The sequence below is a fragment of the Triplophysa dalaica genome, chromosome 21, assembly GCF_015846415.1.
Source record: "Triplophysa dalaica isolate WHDGS20190420 chromosome 21, ASM1584641v1, whole genome shotgun sequence".
NCBI lineage: Eukaryota > Metazoa > Chordata > Actinopteri > Cypriniformes > Nemacheilidae > Triplophysa > Triplophysa dalaica.
Genome location: NC_079562.1, coordinates 11,364,644 through 11,387,860, shown reverse-complemented (window position 1 = coordinate 11,387,860; position 23,217 = coordinate 11,364,644). Strand labels below are relative to the sequence as shown.

Sequence of the window (23,217 nt, the reverse complement as noted above, 5' to 3'; positions counted from 1 at the left end):
ATACAGGTGTTTTTAATAATAGTGATGATAGAAAACATGATTATCGGTATTGTGTTAAATAACATCGTGAAATTTTGTAAATTATTTAATACCCATTAAAAAAATTGCCTTATGTAAGTCTGGTACACTCATATTTTGAATGTGATTTATAGGCAGAAAAAGGAAACACGAAATAAACTAAATGAAATATGTATTTGACTGATTTTATTTAGTTATGGTAATAATGTTATTATTGAGTTGGCCACAATAAACATGTAATGAAAATATGATTTTCAGTTTTTATACAAAAATAAATCAGATCAAATTGTATACAAAAAGTATGCTATACGTAAAATAAACACCGTAAAAAAATACAAAAAGGAAGACGTAAAATACTGAAAAATTACTTTAAAAATGTCTATTTGTTGTTTTCTCATGGGCTTTTCTAAGTTACAGCCCATTATGTGTTCAGAAAAACAACAAAACTTACTCAAGATCCACATGATAAAGGTCTTAAATGTCCCAGAAATATCAACAACTCATTTTTCAACCAAAAATAAAAGTTACTGCCTTTTGCCTTCGTAGGACAGAATAGGTTACAGAGTTGGTATTTTTAAATTGATACTGATATTGGAAAGTGACACTGTGGTGATATACAATTTAAAACACAAATCTTGCTTTATAGTTAAATCAGACCTTTTATTACAGCTATGGTGATCATGTTTCATAAACATTTTTCATTATACTGATTAAAAGCCTTTTTAATAGGCAAGATATGATAGCATATAATTTCATCTGTGTAGGTCTTCAAATAAAATCATAAAATATTAATCCAATCATTTTATTCGGTCCTACATGACAGTCAGTATGTATTTGCATAACTCGAGCACAAACAACAAGTTAGCGAAACATGAATCAAAAACCCATTCATAAAACGTATAGACTCTGGGGTGGAAAATGCTAACTCGTTTCTGGGGTTTGCATAAAAAAATCTGTAATTTCTGAAGTACTTTATTGTCGTGAGGAGACGGGGCTTTGGCGATAGCTCTGCTTTCAAAACTAGCTTGCTATTGCTAGCATAACAACTAACATGATGCTACACTCCTATGCAAAGGTCTCCTGATCGTAATAGATGTTTTTTACATATGCAAGTCTTAAAGCTACAGTACCAGTATCAGTCTATCAGTATCAGTTAGCTTTTTTGCATAAATCATAAATCATAAAATGCTACAAACCAGTCGAACATGGCCATTTTAAGAGGTACTTTCAGAGTTAGCTATGTGTGTGTTGGAATGAGCGAAGGATGTTTTTTGCACCTGTCTCCTCTCAGTATCGGCTGACAGACTGATTTGTTTTGGCAGTGGAGCTGTCACGCTTCAGGTCATTACTTAAGGTTGCCTTGTGTTTGTCCAAAAATTTGACCAATTAAAGATATAGAGACCTTGTTTTTATGCAGGTCAGCTGTACTTTTGTGTGCGCTTGTGTGTTTTGGCCAACAGAGGCTCCAGGCTGTTATCCAAGCCCTGTGGGGAGCTGCTCAATGTGTACTGGGCCGCTCAGTGTACAAGCAACCGAACAGTTCAGAAACTGTAAAATATGATAAATGAACCAAGTCTAAATTTAAAGCTGTGAAAATGTTTTCCGCCGTCTGAACAGCAATTCGAAAAGAGGATCTCTTGGGGAGCTTGACTGAAAATGTGCGTACCTGTGCACAACTTGCCATGCCGGTTGTCCGGGATGGTTGCCTTGACGTTGTTTTAAGGTCGCTTAAGATTGTTATAACGTCCAAAATGTGTTTATCGTCTTTAAGATGATTACTTACTAGTCCATTTAAAAAAAAAAACACAACTTATTAATATTCTGGTACCTAGAAATGGCTCATGTACCTTCTACATGGCAAATGCAACAGACTTGATGACTTAAAGGAGCAGTAGCACAATTCATGTAGTACAGTCCTCACATTTTGAACTTTTATTTCTACAGCATGATGTTGCCAGGGGTTCTCCTGACTCAATTTGAGGCGGAGGTGGTGCCATCCTGATCTTGTACACGGCTCTAGTGTTCTTGCCAAGTGGTTAATGTCCTTCAATTTTATGATGACCCTGGGACAACATTTAAATCAACCAATCAGATTTCAGAAATAAATGAACAGTTTATTTTAAGTTTAATCTTCCAACCAGGATTAGTTGCATCTAGACCATTGTTTTTCACTCATCATTTCCCTCTGATTTTAGGGATCGGTTATGGTTTGGGGTTTGGTGTGGGTTTAGGTTTTATTGATAAAATGTTGTCCTTAGGTCAACAAACTATGTGTTTGTTTTGCCCTACGGACATCAACTACTTGGCACACATACTACTTTACCTTTAAGTGGCTTAAGCAAAGTGACTTAGACATAATGAAAGCTCTAATAAAATTAGATGAAAATGACAATTATTACAGTTATATAAAACGATTAAAAGTCTTATTCAACCTAACATAAATGTTTTTTTTAATCAAATAAAGCGTTTCTATCATTTTCCACTAACTTTTCAGCCCACAATAGCAAACTCAGTTAAGCCGTCTTACTAAGTGAGCAATGCTCATTCACATCTTGCATTCTCTGTGGTTCATTTTAAATGATTCAATGATCTCTAATATTCGCTGAGACTGAAAAGTTCAATAGTTTAAATGAATCGATTCAAATGAGTCATTCGTGTGCGAGTCGTTCTGAACGCAATGTGCGTTTATACTGGCGAACTCCAACGATTCAACGATCCAACTGCACAGCTGAAGACACAATGATGGATATCATGTTAATTTAAGACATTTCAAGAAATTCAACGTACTTGGATGCAAAACAAACAACCGTGAAACACAGCTAGCTCTTGTTCTGGACTTCTTTTAGCGCCTCAGTGTGCTGATAACGAAACGGCGCCTATACTGTGGTGTTACGCCGCAACTGCAGTTACAAATAACAGTCTGTTAAATGCACCCAACATTTCTTATGAAGACACCCAACATAATCTGGGCGAGAGTCGGGGCGGCACGAAATTTGACGGAGGCGGCTGCTTTCTCTATGCAGTAAAAACCCTGGTTGCAGGATCATGTACATGTTGACATTCAAAATAAAACCACAAGCACGAGTTATAGTGTTGCATTCCTTTCTATGCGCCGCTTATTTAGCCACAGATTTCCAAGCGTATGTTTATAGACTGCGTTGGAAAAACTACTTCCCACATGCACACAGGAACGTGTATGTGGTTTCTTAATAGGCAGTTGTAACGTTAAATCCATTTGACAGTTCGCTGTTTCAAAGATAATGCTGCAGGTTTATAAAAGAGAAACTGAAATATGTGTAGATAGAAAGGGCCGGGTGGAGTAAACAAGCGAAGGAATGGGAGAAAGACAGAACACACAGTGTGTTTGACAGGCTGATAAAGACAGATAATACATCATACCTGTTTTTACATCCCTTTTTCAGGCCGGGACGAGCACAGCTAGTGGAAACATCCCTCTGGTTTTGTATGAGGTGTGGAGGAGCAGAGGAATACCTGGGTGAGTGTGAATTACTGTGGATTGGTTCTGACACTGCATTCCTCCTTCAACATGAGCGAGTTTGTTCATTCGTGACATTCATTTTTTATAGTCATCTCCTATAAATCACCATGTTTGTTTATAGTCATGACTGCTTTCTTCTGAATTCATTTTTAAAACTGATTGATTTTTGCAATGAACTCATAGAGGTGATTTTTGAACATTGGTCAAGCAAATTGTTCCCAACCCTAAACTTCTGTATTTTGTTAATCTTATAGGTATATTACAAGCAAGCAAGTACATCAATCTTAAACAGATAAAGAGAATTTTGAAGGGCGTTTGTAACTGAACAGCAGCGGTACCCATTCACTTACATTGGTTAAGTGTAGATACAATAGATGACAATGGGAACCGCCATTGTTCGGTTACCAACGGCCTTCAAAAAATATCTTCTTTTGTGTTCAGCGGAAGAAAGTCACACAGGTTTGAAATGACAAGAGGGTGAATGAATGATGACAGAATTTTCGTTTTTGGGCAAACTGTCCCTAAGGGTTATACACAAAGTAAACTTTTAACCTAAAGGAATTCCAAAAATCCTATATTGCAGTTCTCAGAGAACAAGGGCCCGTAAAAGAAAACAAAGAGCAGGAAAGGGGCTTGGGCACGCTTGCATAAGGCAGAGGGAAACTGCTGCATGCCTTGTACAAATTGGCCGGGTTTAAAGCTGTAATTACTGTAATGGCTCCAATTGCAGACCAGAGAAGCCTGAAAGTGCTTCCATGTGTGGCAGGGCTCCGTGCAGCCCTTCTAACTACACCAAACCAAAACAACAGCAATCAAGAGCGCTGTGTGCTCGTGATCTAGACCTATTCTGAACTTTGAAGTGCCGCTACAAAGAATCCTAGCCTGTAGACGCAAACAGTAGGCTTTGCTAAGTAGGATTGGACAGCCTACGGACAGAGTCATGTTAGCAGGATTTGGGAATAAGGAACAGTACAGTTTCTGTACAATACGTTATATCTCTAGTTGCACTAAAAGCAGGTTGAGTTTTGATTATTCATTCGGAATGTTCCAATGGTATACGGCCTGTCTCGGTTCAGTTCGACATTTGGAAAGAACAGTCGTAAATGTACTTTAGCAAGTGTGGGTTATTTATAGAGTCATTATTAGAGGTGTTTAGACCCAGCTGCCGATGACTGACTGCCTATCACGGCTGACCTGGGTGATGATGTCACAGTGAGTCAGCAGCACATTGCGACATAGGGGCTGTTACTCATGTTTAATTTCCAGGCTAGCAGGTTGATGAAGATTCATGGTTAGCTTGTAAGACAATAGATTTCAGTACATTTGCGTTAATGCTTTTGGCCTAGCTTTTATCCAAAAAGCCTTGCGGTGCATTTGAAGGTATTAGAGATGCACAGATATATTGGCCAATAATCGATATCGAAAAAAGAAAAGAAAAAAATATTGAACGATAGTTTAACAGTAGCTGATGATCAGGGTCGATATGTCCTGTCAATCAAAAGAGGACAGGAAAATGCATTTGTGCTATATATTTAGAAACATTACCAGTTTGATGTTCAATATTACTAGTCATTGTATGAATTAATAACATAATAAAATATATACAAAATGTAATCAGTATCGGCAGATATTACTCCGAAAAATCGGTATCAGTGGAAAATGGGGTGCCAGGGAAAATCACGTAAAATAAAACTTTTATAAAGGACATTTTTGACCGTTTTTATGTAATTTTACACCCAGCTTGTAACCTTTTTTACCAGATTTCCAAAATATGTGAAAATTCTGCAATATAAAATGGTAGAATTCCGCAAAATTATTTTTTTATTTTTTACTATAAATATACTAGATAAATAAAATCATAAAGTTTTACTGCTGTCTATCCACATAGCATCATATCTATCTGGTTTTAAATCAAAGCTGGGATCTTATTTACTCAGTGGCTTTTACTGTTCCATGAACAAAGCTTGTGCAGTCAACCTTTGCATGATTGAACACGAAAATCAGCATAAATGATCAAAGATGTGTTAAAAATGAAAGCTGCCATAGACATTTTGGGTTTCCATTGGAGAGGAAAAAGGTCAGAAATGACTCAAATCGTGCCTATGGGGTTTCATATTTCTCACTTTGTGCACTGTATGTAATGCCAACCCCATGCACAGACAAACTGTCAAATGCGTCTTTGCTAATTCGTTCCAGGACGTGCGTCCACACACACAAGCTGGCTCTGACATGGCATGTCTCTGTAAAACACATGTTCCCTGCTGAAACGGCAAGTTCTGCGAATCGCTGGAATAGTCTAGAGATCCTTGACATGTTTGGCACCTTGTACAGCTTTGCAGTTGACAAAATTGATGCATTAGCAGTCGCACCCCCTGTGACCTTATTTCTAATTTTAGGACCACACCACCCCCTTTCCGAACACTATTACCCCCCACAGGTGTGATACACTACAGTGGAAAGGCTGGTATATTGATACAGGGATTGAATAAATTTGCTAAACGACAAGAACAGGAAAAAATAGACTGAAAGAGAAACAGGAGGCTGAGAAAAAAGAGAAAGAAGAAAGAGTGGGAGTGGGAGTGGATGAGAAAGAACACGAGAGAGTTTTTTGTTGAGCGAGGTGGGGTAGGGCGGTGGGTGCAGGGTTACTGGAAGCTTGAGGGACGTGTGTGGATGTCATCTGGTCATCTGTCATGCGGAGAGCCCCCCAGGGGCCAGCGCTTATACCAAAAGCAGCTGTGTGGAAAAGAGCCTTAGGAGACTAAAGTACTTTCATGGCCTGTCGCATCCCTCCGACCTCTCCAACATCAACAACCCCTGCGCTGCCATTGCTCTTCAAACGCTCCCTAATCTGTCAAACAACACTGTCAGATGAGAAATATTGAATACTTGTTTCATCGAGCATAGTTAATGTTTCTTTTTATGCCTGTTTATGGAAATCAGATCCATGCTGATATTGCAGTATTGTTATCAAGTTCAATTGAATGCATTAGTAGATTTTATAGACACTGAGAATATAATATAATGCCATGATTGTGTGAGGAAAATATTATTTTGTATTGACTTGAATGTCAGTTATCTGCCCGAATACAAATATTCATAGAGTATATGTGATTTATTATTGATTTATAATTGTTTTGCAGTACATCTTAAATCAAGAGACATTTTCTTCAGTAGCAAAATAATCACAAATTGTTTTTTATGGATAAAATGATGGAAAGAAAAATAAACTTGCATTAAGTTTTGCTTCTTTACCTACCCTGTTGTTATAAGCATAACTAATTTCATAAATGATAAAAAATGATTTGTTTTATTAGTTTATATCTCAGGTTACTTTTTTGTCAAGTAAATGGATGTTGATTGAAACATTTTGGATATTTGTACTGCAAAACAAGACAAACGTATGCTACAAAGTTTTTTGATGCTGTAAATAAATCTGAATATCTATTATTAATTCATCTTAAAAATCTATTTATAGACTTGTCCTAAAGTAATAGCTCACCCAAAAACAATTCTTTCATTATTTGCTCAACCTCGTGTCGTTAGACACCTGTATGAGTTTCTTCTGCAGAACACAATAGAAGATCTTTTGAAGAATGTCGGTAACCAAACAACATCGACCCCCCCATTGACTTCCGTTGTATGGACACATTACACCGAGACATTTCTCAAAATATCTGCTTTTGTTTCCCACATCCGAAAGAATCATAAACAGGTTTTGAATGAAATAAAAGATTTTTTTATTTTTGTCCCTTTAAGAAAACAGCATAAAATGTAGAATTCCTTTTTACAGATTCTCAGCAATACTCACATTAATTGCCAATGATGTAAAAAAATCATTTCTAACTCTCGCTTTTATCTGTTTCATGATGTGTAAAGACTGTTCGCTGGCAGCATCCCCAGAATGACGTTCATCAGCATGGGAGGTTTCATCTTCCTCGGAGTATATGAGAAAGTGCGCCGTACGCTTACATAAGGGCCATCTCCACAAAACAACGAGGCCGACTCACCCTTGCAGAATCAGCAAAACAACAGTCTGATATCAGAAGCAAAGTGTAAAGCACCCCTACAGTTGAGCGGGAGGTTAGTCAGCTCTGCGATGGTAAAGCTCTCTGTCCCGGTTTGAACTGGTGGTCTTCAGGGGCACAGCTAGGACACCTGGTGCCTGGATAAAAAGATCACATAACATGTAGGTTTGCATTCCTGCTCAACAGTGCACAACATATTGAGTTTAACTGCCGGAATTCCAGTTCTTCAACAACAGATCATGTTGAAACTTAAATGTCATGTTTGCATTCGATGTATGAAAGCTATGGACTTCTTTTGTATTTCTTATGCAATAAAGTGGTTTTACAAAACATGAATGTCCTGTCTGATTTATAAATGTGAGTTGAGAACACACAGACACATGCACACAGTCAGCCAGAATGCATTAGCTGGACAGATTAGTCCACAGGTGTGAAGGTTTGTCAGAGCTGTCATGAAGCTCAAAGCACAAGAACAATACTTAACAGTCGACTGTTTTTGCCCTGTGGGCTCTCAGTCAACAGCTACCTTTCACCAGTATGTGCTTGCTTTCCAAACACAGTTAAATAATGGAGAAAGATGAGTGAGGCTCAACAGATCACGCTTCTACGCTTTTAGATATTGCACTTTATAAATATAAAATGCAGTTTTAAAAATCTCAGAAAACAGTTACAGATTTAGCCTGAATTGAGGGACTTTTACCGTTGCTAAACATTTCCCATAGAAGGTTTGCTTAAAATAACTGGGGTTGCAAGCAACAGTACAACTGGAATATAAATGAACAAAAAGTGAGAATGTTTGCCTTTTAGATACTGTGTAGTGAGAGGTGTGTTACTTCCTAGGTGTTCTAGCTTTAACAGCATCAACAGTGTTATAATCAAAATAAAGTCCAATAATCAGTCTTACCATTTATTTAGTTGTTAAAAATGAGAAGAAACAGACATTTAGATTTCAGTGTCATAAGAGGACATTAGCTCAGCACTGTTTTGTCCCGTTTTCCTCAGCAAAATGTATTGATGTTATCCCAAGGCAGAGGCAGAACAGAATATCATGCCAGTGTGGCATGCATATAGTGAAGATACATAATAATACAATACTCAGAAAACTATTCAAACATAATTATCTCCTTGAAAAGTAGCATTTGGATTAAAGTGTCTGTCAAAGGCATAAATGTATTTAAAAATGATCAATTATCTTAAGGTTTTATTGTTGTGTTAATTTGGTCAAAGGGTCAGTTGTGGTCTAGTGGTTAGAGAGTTCGACTCGCACTTCTCAGTGCCACCAGGAAATGACTGAAGTCCCCTTGAGCAAGGCACCTTACCCCTGTTTGCTCTGCAGTGATAGCTGCCCACTGCATCATACTTGTTAGTCGCTTTGGATAAAGCGTCTGCCAAATGAATAAATGTAAATGTAAATAATGAGTTGGTTTCCAAAATAAGATTAAATAAAATTGAAAATCATGTTTTGTATATCATGTTTTTATTTTATTATTTAGCCGTGTTATTTTAGTAATTATGGCTTAAATCAAACAGATCTGCAAATCTAAAAACAATAAAAAAACATGTTTTTTTCCCCCAGAGTTAACTCATTTTGGAACCAAACTCTTCATATCTAACACATGTATGTATGTTTGTATGTGTGTATATATATATATATATATATATATATATTATAGGTAGCTAATTTGCAAAAACAACTCAGTAACAGTAATATATGTAGAACATGACCATTCATAATTACAAACATGAACTTTAGTAACTCTACATAAAACAAGAACAATTGTGTAACTAAGGCTTTAAAAATGTAATGGGACACTATTTTTAAAGGACCGGTCACTGCTTTAAGAAAACACAGACCAAAGCGTGTTAAAGAAATCATGTGACTTTAATAAACACTTATCATTTTTGACACTTCAACAGTTTTAGCAATGTGGGTGTAGAGCTGTAGTTAGAGTTCATTTCAATAAATTAAATGAAAGAGTATGACCACACACATGTGTGAGCTAACAGGGTTTCTTCACAGAGCTGGATTACACAATCAGACAGCCAATCACAAAACTACTGCAGAACAACAGTTTCAGCATTCAGGTATCATGTCAACCTTTTCTTGACAATTACAGTAATCCAACTTTACCCTAGGTTAGTAGAGATGTATCACTATTTGGCCTAGAAATACAAACCTTGGCTGTCGACAAGAATGGGTTATTTGGTTTAGACTAACTTATAAGGACCTTATATAGCGTAAGCTACTTAAGTCTTCAACAAAACAATGAAGATCGGCTGGTAAGGTGTTATAAAAAAGAAATACAGCTTATTCCCTTTACATGAAAACATTCTGTGCTTGTCCCATTAAACCAGTTATTTAGAGATCCGCTCTTTCCCTTTAGTTTCCCTTCTTTGCTGCTAGCTAGAAGTCACTTTTAGAACAAAACACTAGATGTTATGTTTGGATGATATTCACATTGATTTGTTATTTCTCCAAATGTGTTATAAAAGGCAATCAAAAAGATTTAAAGATGACGTAAACATCACAGGTATCACAGGTGAATGCAGCAGCTTTAGATGGCATGTTTTATTGTTAATGGAGATACAAACGGATTCTACATACTGGTCAACATATGCCTCATTATTAGTCTCAAAGTGCTTCTTTTATGCCAATATTTGTATGTATTTGTACCATAATGGAGTTGGAAAATTCAATCCAAAGTCATCAGACCCAAAACACAAATTCTTGGCTGTATTTCCCGTGAAATACAATTCTACTCAGAGAATAGTGAACACGGTCAGGCACTTTCAATAGTCTTTACCTGATATCTCCAAATCGGTTGTTTATCTTGACATCCATTAAAAATTCGGAAATATTTATTTGTATTTAGCAGCAACTACAGCGATCTTGAATTGAGTGTATTTTTTTCTCACAGGGTTATGCTTTTAACACGAAAACATAATTGATTTAAGAAAAATAAACTTCAAATCAAAATACTCTCAATACAAGTCTTGCTATCAAACACAGTTGTTAAAAGGATGTTAAAGTTATTTTACTGCAAAAGACTAAATTTATTGAGAAAACATTTTTGCAATGTTTCACAAAGCCATCCATAGACTCATTTTATGTGCATTTCTGTACACACATACCTTGTACCAGCTGAGATAATGGTCTTATTTTTTGTGGTAACGCACAGATCCTGTAAGTATTCGATCAAGTCTATGAATTGTGAATATTGAGTTTGTCTAAACGTCAAGTGCACGAAAAACTTTCTGTGAAAAAGTAAAGTGTACAGACAGATCACCCATGTTCTCCTCTGCCACAAGACCTTGAGGATACTTTGATCTTGCAATAAGGCACTGCTTATAAAACTGGGAAATTCAGAAAATAAAATATAACCACTCTGTTCTGACCATGGACCAAATAGAGTTCAGCAAAAGTTATTGTAATACATACATTCATATATATTTCTATATGAAAACTCTTATGTACATTTCAAAGCCCAATGTTATAGCACTCTCATACATTTGCATGCGTCAAATGCAGGTCACATTTTTGAAGAGTGAAAGACGCCTCCCTGAGGAGGATTTATATCTATATACAACTTTAACGCTCAGATGGGACGTCATCGTCCCATTTAAGCTTTTCCTTCAAACTCCGGTCGCCCTGTTCTGCATTCAGATAAATGGGGCCAGCTTTGTGTGTGCCCCTCAGTATGAGGTAGCAGTTCTCAGTGCAAAAAAAAGATTAAAAAACGAGGTGGGGTGTTAGTCACATGCCCGCCTTAAGGGTTCGCTTTCGCTCAGGGCGGGATCTGCAGTGTACGCGTGCCCGTTGGGTAACAGACTCTGTGCGAGCTCAGACCCGAGGTCAAAGTCACCACCGGGCAAGAGCTTTACTGGCCGATGGTATTCCTCTTCAAGTGAGGGAGGTGTGTCTGACCTATTCACCAACAATCCTGAGAAAATGAAACAGAAAGTATTAAAAGGCAGTCATGCACATTCACACTTGAATCCAAAGTGACTTTCAATTCACGGTGATGGTTTTGAATTTGTTTTCCTGCTCACCTTTATGTTCATTGTACTGGTGTGATGTGGGTATAATCGTCACCCTGTCGTGGTTGGTGGGAAAGATTGGCGTTTGGCTGTCCTTCCTCACTCCGTTGGGTGTGCCGTTGCAGTGCACTTCGCCATTTTGACTGGAGAAAATTGCCGGTTGGTGCGTCTGCTGATACTCCAGACCTGGTGGGGGCGCTATCTCGTGAGAGAAGTAGTTACAGTGTTTGGAGTAGTTGGTGCCGTTTTCCAAGCAGTCTTTGCACATGACTGGACCATCATAGCCTGGGTTGAAGTATGAGAGAAGGCACTTGTTAACCGATGACGTTTTATATGAAGATCTTTCAAGAAAATCTCACATGGATAATGTACCATTGTTCTCAATGCGCCCATTAGATTGAGATCCACCATTAGACTCCACTCGTATACACACGTCCTGTCTCTCTGATAAAGTCCCCTGCGAGGACAAGTAACTTGGGACATCAGGAGGGACGATAGTCTCATCTGCAAGAGGCAAAACCCAAAATGTTTGATAAAAGTCCTACACAAACAAATACTACAAACAAACCCAGCGTGAATATATACGCACCTGTGTTAACGCTGCACTCCTCGCTCTTCTTCCTCGTCTGGTAAATTATACACACCCACACCAGTGATGTCACCACAATGCTGGTCACCACAGCGATAACGATGATCCCCACGGTAACAGTGCTGGGGTTGGAGAAGGGCGCACATTCTTCTTCAATACGCTGGTAGACGTTTAGCTGGCAGTGAGCGCGCTCCGTGCCTAGCGTGTTGGACATGACGCATGTGTAACGTCCAGCGTCTTCTAAGGTGGTGCTGCGGATCACCAGAAGCTGGTTTCCAGGAGTGAAGTGGTGACGGTCGCTGGGTTGAAGAGGCTCGTCCCCCTTCAGCCAGGTGATTCTAGGAGGCGGGCTGCCCAAGGCTTTGCACTGCAGTGCGACCGTCTCGCCCATCACCACGTTACGATCGTCCATTTCTTGCGCCAAGTGAGGGGTTTCTGAAGGAGGATAATAGGAATGGGTTTAAGAGACACAAATAGAGACGCAACTGTTATTTCTTAGCATCACTCTTGGTAAAATCATCTCTTGGTATTTTATCAGTCTGCTTCTTGAGGTCTCACCCTGGGATGCTTTTAAAACAATATCGAAGACTTGTTTTTATCTATTATACAATTGAACTGGCTGCTTTTTCTTGATTATTTGGTCCTCCGTTTAAAAAATAAAATGTCACTTTTTAATGATGTAAATAAATAGGTTACCACAATTATATTTTTATCTCCAAAATAAATGTTTAACGTTTAAAGTTGCCAGTTATTAAAGCAATAAGCCCCAAGAAGTAGTGGGTTATAGTTCAATTTATTCCAGCTTCCATATGCGTAGCAAGGTTTCATAAAATAAAGTGATATTTAACCATAAACCATATAACATCTTAGAACTCTGTTCAACAAATCAGAATATTGGCCTTTTACATTATTACCCCCCGTTCAGACCGCCAGCGACACCCAGCAACAAAGCGAGGCGATGTCAATTGTTTCAATGGAGAGCCGGCAACACGAGCGACAATGACCGTTGGCGAAAGTGGCTGCGTCTAGCGATCTGACAAAGTTCAGATTTGCATGTCTAGTGACTTTTGGGAGCGACTCCCAATAGGAGTAGAGCAGCGATGCTCACTTCATCAGTCTCTTGTCAGTTACTGCAGGTTTTTAATAAATGTTACTAGAGCAACCAAAGCTAGGAACGCCTTCTAATGACCTTGTAGCAAGAGACTATCGACAAAGTAGCTGGTGGTATGACAGTACCTTTAAACGTCAACTCTAAAATAATGAGCAAACATAGACTAAAGGCTCTGTTTCTGCCTTGCAATTACTCTGTTGAAAACAGAGCTCAGACTCTTTCAAAAATGCCACCGTGTTATCCCCCTGCCCTCCCCCTAACCCATGTGGCCTCTTTCCTGACCTTTCAACTTCAAACCGGAACATAAAGGCCCAGCTGCATCAGATGAGCGGACTGAACAAAAACGACTCTTACGCAAAACCAAGCAAGGGTAGCAAAATTCCACATCCTTATAAACAAATCTGAATTCTATATCAGGAAGAATAAAGTTGACTTGAATTGACCTTAAGGCTTTAAAAAATGGACTCTAGCACATTTTCCTTACCTAGAACCGTCAAGGTGACGTTCGCGGAGATCATACCGGCCGTGTTTTTGGCCGTGCAGCTGTACATGCCCATATCCCCAGGCTTAACATCCATTATGAAGAAAACGTCATCGTCAGGCATCACCCGCATGCGGCGCTCTCGAGCGGCGGGGAAATCCGTTCCACCATCTTTCTGCCACGCCACCTGCGGGGTCGGGTGTCCCTCCGCGGCGCACTCCAAACGCGCCTTCGTGCCCGTGCGGACGGTGATGTCACGCGGGGTCTTCACGAATGAAGGCAGCACTGTGGCGAAGCAATCAGATAAAGGTAAGTTAGTACAAGCGAGGTTTATTCCAATAATGTTGCTACATCAGCACCAGACAAACCGGGCATTCACAACTGTGACTAACTCAATTGGCGATGGGAAATGAGCTGATTTGGCCAGGCATGAAACCAAAAAATGGCTCTGGACAATCAATTTGCATCTGTTGCTTAAACTGACAGGGCATGTAATCCATGTAAACTGCTTACACAGCATAACAGTGCATCAGAGCTCACGAATGTTCCAGATTTTGGTGGCAAAAAACATTGCTCGGTTAAACTAAATGAAGCATTAAAAACTGGGCAGTACTCGAATTCAGTTTCAAAGATCGTACAATTCACGTAATGGAGAATATACGCCGAGCAATTATTTATAATGTTGCATGAGATTCGGATGCAACTGGTGCGATTTAAGCACCTTCATCTGCAAAAGAACTGATAATAAAAATATGATAGTAAATATACAGGTATGAGTAGACTGATCCTCTAACTCTAATTTACAAAAGTATAACATAAAAAACAAATGTACCGTTGACAGTGACGCGGGCCTTGTTAGAGTAGGAGGGGCCAAAGTGGTTGCTGATGATGCACTGGTAGCGTCCCTCATGATTGAAGGTGATGTGCCGAAGGTGAAGGATGGTGGTGTACTCCATCACTCCTCCGTCACTGGCCCTCACATGGGCGAAGTTCTCTACCTCGGCTTGACGTAACGTCTCCTGGTCCTTGCGCCAGGTGAAGGTCATAGGCGAGCTACTGCTGCTAGCGGCCGTGCAGGTGAGACGCACGTCTTTCCCCAAAACTGCTGCCGTGTTGACAGGGTGAACTGTGATCTGAGGTTTTGGAAGGTCATCTGGATGGAACCAAAGGCATGTAAATATTTAACTTCACATCAGTTTGGTGGGCATTATAGCTCCTGGCCCCAAGTTAACTTCGAGTCGGTGTTTGGTTTTAATATAACAATTTACACTCAAATTAATTATATTCATATTTAATTAAAACCACTCAACAATTATTGCTTCTTTGCAGTCTACTGGGTGTTAAGCTTGGGCCACATAACATTTATGTTGTTGCTGCTGAAAGTGTCTATAAACACAATATTATGTAATGGCATTAAAAATGCATAAAATATTTTTACATAAATAAATTAACTACGTAGCTCTATGTATTATGTATGGTTATAATAGTTGAAACTGAAACTCTTTAAACATTTCTATTCAAATCAAATAAATAATAATATTATTTGAGAAATGCTGCCTCAGCAATAAACTTAACTAATTTAAAATAAATTACATTATAGAGAACTTAAATAGAAAATAAACTTTATTCAAATAAATATTATGGCAGAAATATGTAAAAAAATGGCCCAAAATTAAAGAAAAAATATCTTCTATATATATATTTTTATTAGAGCTAATCGAAAATAATAATAAACAACAATATAAACAAAACTATAATAACTCTGGTATTGAGTTGTTCAATTTTGCCACCTTAAGCATCAAAGTCTGTTTTTAATAAAGTAAATCATATCAAACTAGCATAAAATAAAGCAATATCAAGTTGTATTGTTTTTTCTTTTTTTAATAATTTTACACTTAATATATTCTGCTATAGTCTACGGGAGTACAATATCTTGCGATATTTTGCTTACCGCAAACAAAGCTCTGTGGTGGTGCCTGGTAGATGCTGGTGCCCTTTAAGCTCTCTGGATGGGCACATGTGGCCTGAACGGCAGACTGAAGCCCTCGTGTCCTCAGCCACTCCGGAAACCAGTGCAGCTGGCAGTCGCACAGAAAACTATCACTCTGAATATGACTGATGAAGATAAAAAAATCAAATTATTACAGTTGTAATGCATCTGCTTTCTCAATGTTATTGAGAAACATCATAACCGGGTGAGAAGGAATGCTTGTTTATGGTGACTCACAGGTAGTGCAACTTTTTCATCTTGCTGAATGCCTCGGGTTGGATGGAGCGAATGGCATTTTCCCCCAGGTTCCTGTTGAGAGATTAAACGGTGCCATCAGGCGTGACCGAAAAAGGCCATGGGAATCACTCACAGCTGTTCTACCTACATGCAAATCTGGACTTTGTAAACCTATTTTACACAGAAAAAATCTAGATGCATCACACATGGAGTCACGGCTGCAGAAGTGCTTAAAAATTCCATTTGTTCTCCGAAACTGACCATATGTTCCATAACTGTGTTCCTGTGCAAGTTAAAGCCGACTCTAACAAGACAAGAGCAGCTGGCCGTGCAAACCAACTCCGTCCTCTCCTTTTACAAAGACACTATTAAATTGCTAGCAGCCCTCTTAAGCATTTACTTTTGGCAGCCGCTGTAGGGGCCGAAGTGCATTGTGGGATACTCACAGGTGCTCTAGAGACTCCAGACCCGTGAAGGCTTTCTTGGCCACCGACTTGATCTTGTTTCCAAACAGAGTTCTGCCGTTTCCAGACGGGAGGAGAGAGAGAGGGTGAGAAAAAGGAAAGAGAGAGAGAGTGTACAATTAGTAAGGTTGAAACAGATAAGAGAGGGGGTTGTGGGATTGGAAATCTGAACTGTGTAGAGATTAGGAAGAGGAATCAGGGACCGGCGCTGCTCTTCAAAGCTGACTTTTATCTTTATTAGAATTTAATAGCGATGACAGGGTGGAGCCCCAAGTCGAGGTCACATGAAAAGGAGCTTCAGTGGCTGGAGGACACGCAGCTTGTAAAGTAATAAAAGTGGCCTTGTCGAGGCTACGGTTCAACCCAGAAGGAGCTGCTTGCCCTCTTGTAGAGGCTAATCCTGCTCGCTATTCAAAAGCAGCCATAGAAACACACAATTTCTATAGGATGGCAAGGGGGGGACCTTAACAGACCCTTGGGGATGTAAATCCCCCCTAAGATGACATGAGTTCCACCTTTAGGCGTGTCGGAGCAAAACAAAATGATCAGTAAGTGTTCTGTCTAAAAGAGCTTTTAGCTAGGATTGTAAAAAATGCCACCTCGTATAATAAACCTGAATCAAGAATCTGTAAAGCCGAATTTAGTTGAATTGTTCAAATGGTCTTAAAGGGACAGTTCAACCAAAAATAAAAAATCTGCAATCATTTATTCACCCTCTTGTTTTTTCAAACCTGTACGACTTACTTTCTTTTGCAAAACACAAAAGTTGATGCTTAAAAAAACGTTGGTGATCAAACAATGGTGGCACCCACACACACAAAACCAAATGTAAGTCAGTGGGCACCGCCGTTGTTATTCAAAATATCTTCCTTCCTTTCCGGTTGACGGAAAGAAAGTCATACAGGTTTGAAATTTCAAGATGGTAAGTAATTCATAACTATTACTTAAATAATTCAGTGGCAATGTGAATAAAGTGAAGCGTAATAACATGGAATAATATTTATTATACAGAAATCTTCCCTGATACTTTGCCAACATTGTCACATGAACATCACCGCCGTGTATTTATTACGTGCCACCCGCAGCCGCACTGTGCGACTCATCACCAATCAAACTCCACCGCACAAAGCTCAGCTCCTGCCGTGTCTGTCAGCGGCCTAAAGGTCTGTGGGTGTGCGACAGCATCTGTCATCTCCTGAATGAGTAAGACATCACCTCCACTCATCTCCTCCTGCTCCCCCCCATCATTTCTGAGACAACCACCCATCTGCAGGTCACCCTCAGAGATGTCTGAAGCCCTGAGCTTCCACGCCAAAGTCATAATTCAAAACACCCAGTCTCAGGCGAAAACTGAGGCCTCAAATAGAAAGCGTTAAAATAGATGCTAACTGGATCCTTGGACGCTGTCGATTTGTGGAATCTGAACGACGTGGAAAAGAATTATTACAAAATAAAGAGCCGGAAGGATTTCGACGTAAAATGGCAGCGTCACTTTTTTGTACTATGGAAACGGCACGGTAACAAAACTACTTTGATGTCGTACTCTCGTATATTCCCAGGATGGGTGAATAGGCTTTCTGGCAGGAGAACTGGCAGGATTTGGCCAGGGTTGTGCATCAACAGGCGGCTTCCGCAGATTTACGAACCTTTGCTCCCGTAACAAAAGGCACAAAGCGGGACATTTGATGTGTGTGAACGCACCCCTCCTCTGGCCCCCTCCCATTTTACGCCCTCACTGATTCCATCACAAGAGCCAAAAGCTCATCTCATATCGGCCGATGATGACAAAGTCTTCGCCCCAGCACTCAAATCCAATTCACCTCTGCCTTCATCTCGAAGAAATCCTTTCCTAAATCTGCAGTGGTGGACACCTTCCTCTGTGTTTGACTAATTTTTGTAATTGCTGTACAGATAAATCTTAATGCTACAGGATAATACATCCCCCAAAAAATAGCCTTTCGCCGTTCCAGCATGCCTGCCCAGTCCATAAAAATGGTGTGGTGTGGTTGTAAACTGCCCTAATAAAGGTGAATTAGAAAAGAAGAAGACAGACAAAACACATGGCTCATACTCACAGTTTGTTGAGGTTTTCAAGGCCAGCGAAGGCTCCATTGGTGTCCTCTATAGTCCCAGAGATGTCATTGTGATCGAGTTCCCTGCAAAGAGAAAAAGAACGAGATTAAGAAAGAAGTGGGATTGCCAGTCCATACACCACCGCCTTCGACACCTGGTTTAAAAAACACTCAACAACAATCTATCTTTCTTCTGGCCATCTCTCTCTGACTCACTAGTGCCAGCCGAGCACATTCTTTCCTTTGTGAATTGTGACATTTAGGAGCGCATGAATAATTCATGACAGCTGAAAGTGACTTGCGCAAACACAACTCTTTCACACAGATGCACACGCACTCGCTCCGACAGCCGTTTAAATCCATCAGCGCACCGAAAACGCTGGCAGGTAAGGGCACATGGGCGCAACCCATAATACAGTATTATAATCCAGACGTGCCAAGACGGTGCCAGCCGACTGCTTACGGGGTTCCAGGTCTTTCCCTTTCCGACGGGAACTTTAAAAAAGATTGATACGGCCAGTTTGGTACAGTGCTAATGTTATTTTGCTGAAAAGTTATACGAGTTATATGACCTTACAAATGAATTATTGGTAACACTTTAGTATAGGGACCAATTCTCACTATTACAGGGGAAACCGCCCAAAAATGAAAAATCTGCCATTAATTACTCGCCCTCAAGTAGTTTAACATCCCTATGACCTCTGTTTTTCCCCAGAACGACGCATATTAAGGTACTTTTGGAAGCTTTCTGACTTCTCCATAGATTGCAACACAACCAAACGAACGAGCCGTATGACTGTTTGGGCGGAGATCCCCTTTAATTAGTTGCTTATATTAGCGATTATTAGCATATTGTCTGTTTATTAGTACTTATAAAGCACATATTCTACATGACCCTATTCTACTTACCTAAAACGCAAACGTTGTAGTTAATGGTTTATAAATACAGAGAATTGAACCTTAAAATAAAGTGTGACCAAATGATTTACAAAACTATCCATTTAGACACATGGAAGAAAGTAAAAATGACACTAGTTACCCCAACAAATTTAATTTTTAAAGCACCTACATGTAAATACAATGATGACCTAGTATGGCATTCGAGCTAAGTATACAAATTAAAGTACCATATTATAACAATCGCTTTACCGCAGTATTGGCACTTTAACAACCTTTTTCCTGAGTCGCCGCATTGTTTCAACAGCGTTAAAAAGACGGCGACAAAGAATAAATGTCTTTTCGAGGTGCGAGGGTGGAGGAAATTTGCCTTTTCCCATTGGGCCAACAATCGGCCCTTGGCTCTTTCTGTAACTTTCTCTCCATGCCCGGCCTCGGCTGCCAATTTCCTATTCATTCTGGCTGGCTGCTTCTGAATGGACCCTGGCTTGTTAATGACAGCGGGGCCGGAGCCCCCCCAGGCCTGACCCCCAAATTCCTGACTCAAAGATGGTCCGGTTCTGGTCTTTCACACCCAACCGGGGCTTCTCTCGCCTGGCCAGAAGCGCGCACCAATTAAAACCTCCCTTTTCTTTTCAACAGGAGCCCCGGCGAGGCACTAAGGCCGTAATTAGATTAAAACTGGCTCGGAGGACAGCGAGGCAGAAAGAGAGAGAGACATAAAGGAAATCAAGCAAGTAAGATATAAAGGAAAGACGGAAGAAAAAGAAACAGAGGCTTTTAGAATCACACTTCACAGGCTTCTCACACTCTACCCACTGCCAGCAGCATTGAGGGCAGTGTTGTGCCTTGGCTTGTCATCCTACTGTGAAAAGGCCTTCATCTGAGAGAGTAAAGGCAGAATTCTTCTCTCTTTTAGAGAAGCTGAAAGAGAGGGGCAAGAAGTGGCGGTTTAGACTGTGTGTCTATAGAAGTCAGATTGGAGAGTGGGTCTCCCATAATGCTTCGCTGTGCACTTTTAAGAGAAAAAAAGAGGGGCCGCCTCTCAAGGAGGCTCCGAGCGGGGAGCACACGTGCATCCAACTTCGGTGGGAACCAACAAGGATACAATAAGGAAACGTTCGAGAACAAAAGCATTCTCATCATATCAAACCAAACCAATGCCACTAAATCAACCAACAGATACTCCAATATACGTTTTGATTAAGAAAAAACAATAAGAGGGTCTATTTTGTTTTCGAAAGTGGATTTAAAAGGGTACAAGCCGTCCCCATTGAAAGAACAAAACCAATAAGTGTGACCAATGAGAAATTTGGAACATTTTAAACCAACCCAGCTCCCTTCACACCCTCAAAACACAGCTCCAATACCAGCAGTTTTTATATATTCGCTGTTGAAAAGAAACCTTGTATCTCCAAAACTGCCAAATGAAATAAAAAACTATGCATTTCTTCAATAATTGAAGTTAAGTTTATTGAAGTTAAAGTTGACAAGATGCAAAATCCACAGACAAACATAAAGGGTGACCAATAGTAATGATATAAAAAAGTAAAATTCATGAAAAAAATGGAGATTCAGTCTTTCAGTCGGACCGTAGACATAATTTAAGACTTTTCTTGAAGGGTAAAGACACTTACAGCGTGCGCAGGGAGTTAAGGCCTCTGAATGCTCCCTCTGTGATGTGACTGATGGAATTGTGTCCCAAACGCAGCGAGATCAGGTTCACCAGCTTGGCAAAACTATTCTCAGACAGTTTTGTCAGGTTGTTATAAGACAGGTTCCTGATGAGAAAACAAACCAGAATGACATTTAAAATGATGGATTTGCATATTTCAGCGTTTTTATAAGCTCTTGTGCTTGGCTTCTATTCAACGTCAACATGAAGGTGTTTGCAACCAATTTTAGTGCCGTATTGAGACTCGACAGACCCGTTCTGAAATCTTGGTTCTGCAGTGGTGCAACAACTACAAAACCGTGATTTGAGACACAAGTACTACGAATACAAAATTGAAAGTTACTTTAAAAACTGTTGCTGGCTGTGAGCTCAATGAACACCGGAACACAATAACAGCCAAGTCATAAACATACAATACGTCCAAAATCACGGCTGACCACTCGGCTGATACCACAGTAAACAAGTCCTACCAATAAATCTCTGTTTCCCCCACGACAGACAAGAGCATTAGCTACAGGACGACAGACCGCAGACAGTGAAGATACGACATGCTTGAGGGGTCCTGTGTATATACACATTCACGCAGATAAGATTCCTTTCCAGGTCTTCATATAATGCCCAGTGGACCCGTATACAGAATGGTTATTTTACCGAGCATCAGTACACGGGAGTTTAAAATGAGTCAAGCGTGTGCAATCCAGCGCATCATTAGTGGATAAACACAGCGCTTATCTACAGAAGGCATATAATGTTGTGTGTTTAGTGCACTGGATGATAGCAAAGTATGGCGCAAATGGGCGCTTGCTTGTAATGTAAAGAATGGGTGACATTAACTGTTTGCCAGGTGTGAAATTTTAGCAATAACTGATAAATGTAAAGGGAAAACACTCCAAAATATTATATTTTTTGCATCCTTTAAGTGTAACGACATTTAACAAACAACCTAAAAAGACTTTTGTAAACAGTAGCACTAAAACGTTACAGAAATGTACGCTAAACATTTTTCCAAGGTCCACAAGGCAGCATTTAGCAAATGCTAAATGGTAGAAATTCTAAATTTGCCAAAAGAAAACCCTTACGTGCACTATCACGATATTACGTTTCTCATTTCCATCATATAAACGAAAAACAAAATGCTTCCCACCAACGTATAAAAATGAACACATTTTCTATTTGTCTTTTCAGTCAATACTTTCAAAACAAAGATCCAAATATCAAAGATCTTTAAGAAGTATTTTACACAACAAATTCATAAATGTCAAGTTATTATAATATATAAAAATAGCCTCTACCCTCAGTTCCAACTGACTATATTTCTTTACAGAAGATGAGTTTCTCTGCGATAAAAATACCATTATTTCTGAATTACTCTATTTATAGAACATTGACTGACAGCTTCATAAGCCTCTTCTTGCTTTATTTTACACGTAAAACAAGATTATTAAACAAAAGTTATAACATGAGACAGAAAGGTGATGTCTCACAGTTCTCTGAGTTTCTCGCAGAAGCCCCAGCCCTCAGGGTTGAAGTAAGAGATGGAGTTGTTGGAGAGGTAGAGTTGCAGGAGTGACTTCAGGCCGTAGAGAGATCCGCTGTTCACCTCCCGCAGACTGTTGAAGTCCAGGTGCCTTCGTGTGACAAAACAAGACCAGATGCAAATCATATCATATTTTGTTTGTGTCTATGTTTTTTTTTTGAGAACAGTAGGTTGAAGGTTAAAACTCACAGAACCCTCATTTGGCCCAGACCAAAGAACGCCCCGTCTGTCAGCTTGCTGATGTTGTTCCTCTGAAGCTTGAGAACCTCTAAACTGTTCAAACCCTGGAAAGTGAGTCCCTCGATCGACCGTAACCTGTTCCTGCTCAGCTCCCTACGGCACATGCATCATTTTACCATAACATTATATTTAGCATAACAGACAGCTAGTCATCTGTAAACATCAACTTCATCGGATCTAATAAAATGGTTCTGATCAATATCTCTCTTACCAACTGCACTACAGGTGTGTGAGCTTTAATATTGAAAGTTAACGGTACGCTCATGCACACAGATATTCACTATCACAACCTGAGAAACAAAGTTCTTCACTTTAATCCAAACTGGCTATGGACTGAATCA

At 39.6% G+C, this 23,217-nt stretch overlaps 2 protein-coding genes across 3 annotated transcripts in view; one reads left to right on the top strand and one right to left on the bottom strand.

Annotated features, from left to right (window-relative positions):
• Nucleotides 1-7,869, top strand: part of slc25a26 (solute carrier family 25 member 26) — a 40,136-nt gene extending 32,267 nt beyond the window's left edge. The window contains exons 9-10 of the mRNA XM_056735393.1: nt 3,441-3,514; nt 7,397-7,869. Of these exons, the coding sequence (XP_056591371.1) occupies nt 3,441-3,514; nt 7,397-7,493 (171 nt within the window). The 3' untranslated portion in view covers nt 7,494-7,869. The remainder of the gene's footprint in view (nt 1-3,440; nt 3,515-7,396) is intronic.
• A 1,539-nt stretch (nt 7,870-9,408) lies between these two features.
• The window catches only part of lrig1 (leucine-rich repeats and immunoglobulin-like domains 1), a 31,930-nt gene continuing 18,121 nt past the window's right edge, over nt 9,409-23,217 (bottom strand). For both annotated transcript variants that reach the window (XM_056734615.1, XM_056734616.1), the window contains exons 6-18: nt 22,826-22,969; nt 22,584-22,727; nt 21,062-21,205; nt 18,531-18,611; nt 16,438-16,509; nt 15,992-16,063; nt 15,716-15,879; nt 14,597-14,917; nt 13,768-14,049; nt 12,173-12,607; nt 11,956-12,087; nt 11,596-11,868; nt 9,409-11,486 (exon numbers count right to left, since the gene is read on the bottom strand). In XM_056734615.1, the coding sequence (XP_056590593.1) occupies nt 11,296-11,486; nt 11,596-11,868; nt 11,956-12,087; nt 12,173-12,607; nt 13,768-14,049; nt 14,597-14,917; nt 15,716-15,879; nt 15,992-16,063; nt 16,438-16,509; nt 18,531-18,611; nt 21,062-21,205; nt 22,584-22,727; nt 22,826-22,969 (2,455 nt within the window). In that variant the 3' untranslated portion in view covers nt 9,409-11,295. The remainder of the gene's footprint in view (nt 11,487-11,595; nt 11,869-11,955; nt 12,088-12,172; nt 12,608-13,767; nt 14,050-14,596; nt 14,918-15,715; nt 15,880-15,991; nt 16,064-16,437; nt 16,510-18,530; nt 18,612-21,061; nt 21,206-22,583; nt 22,728-22,825; nt 22,970-23,217) is intronic.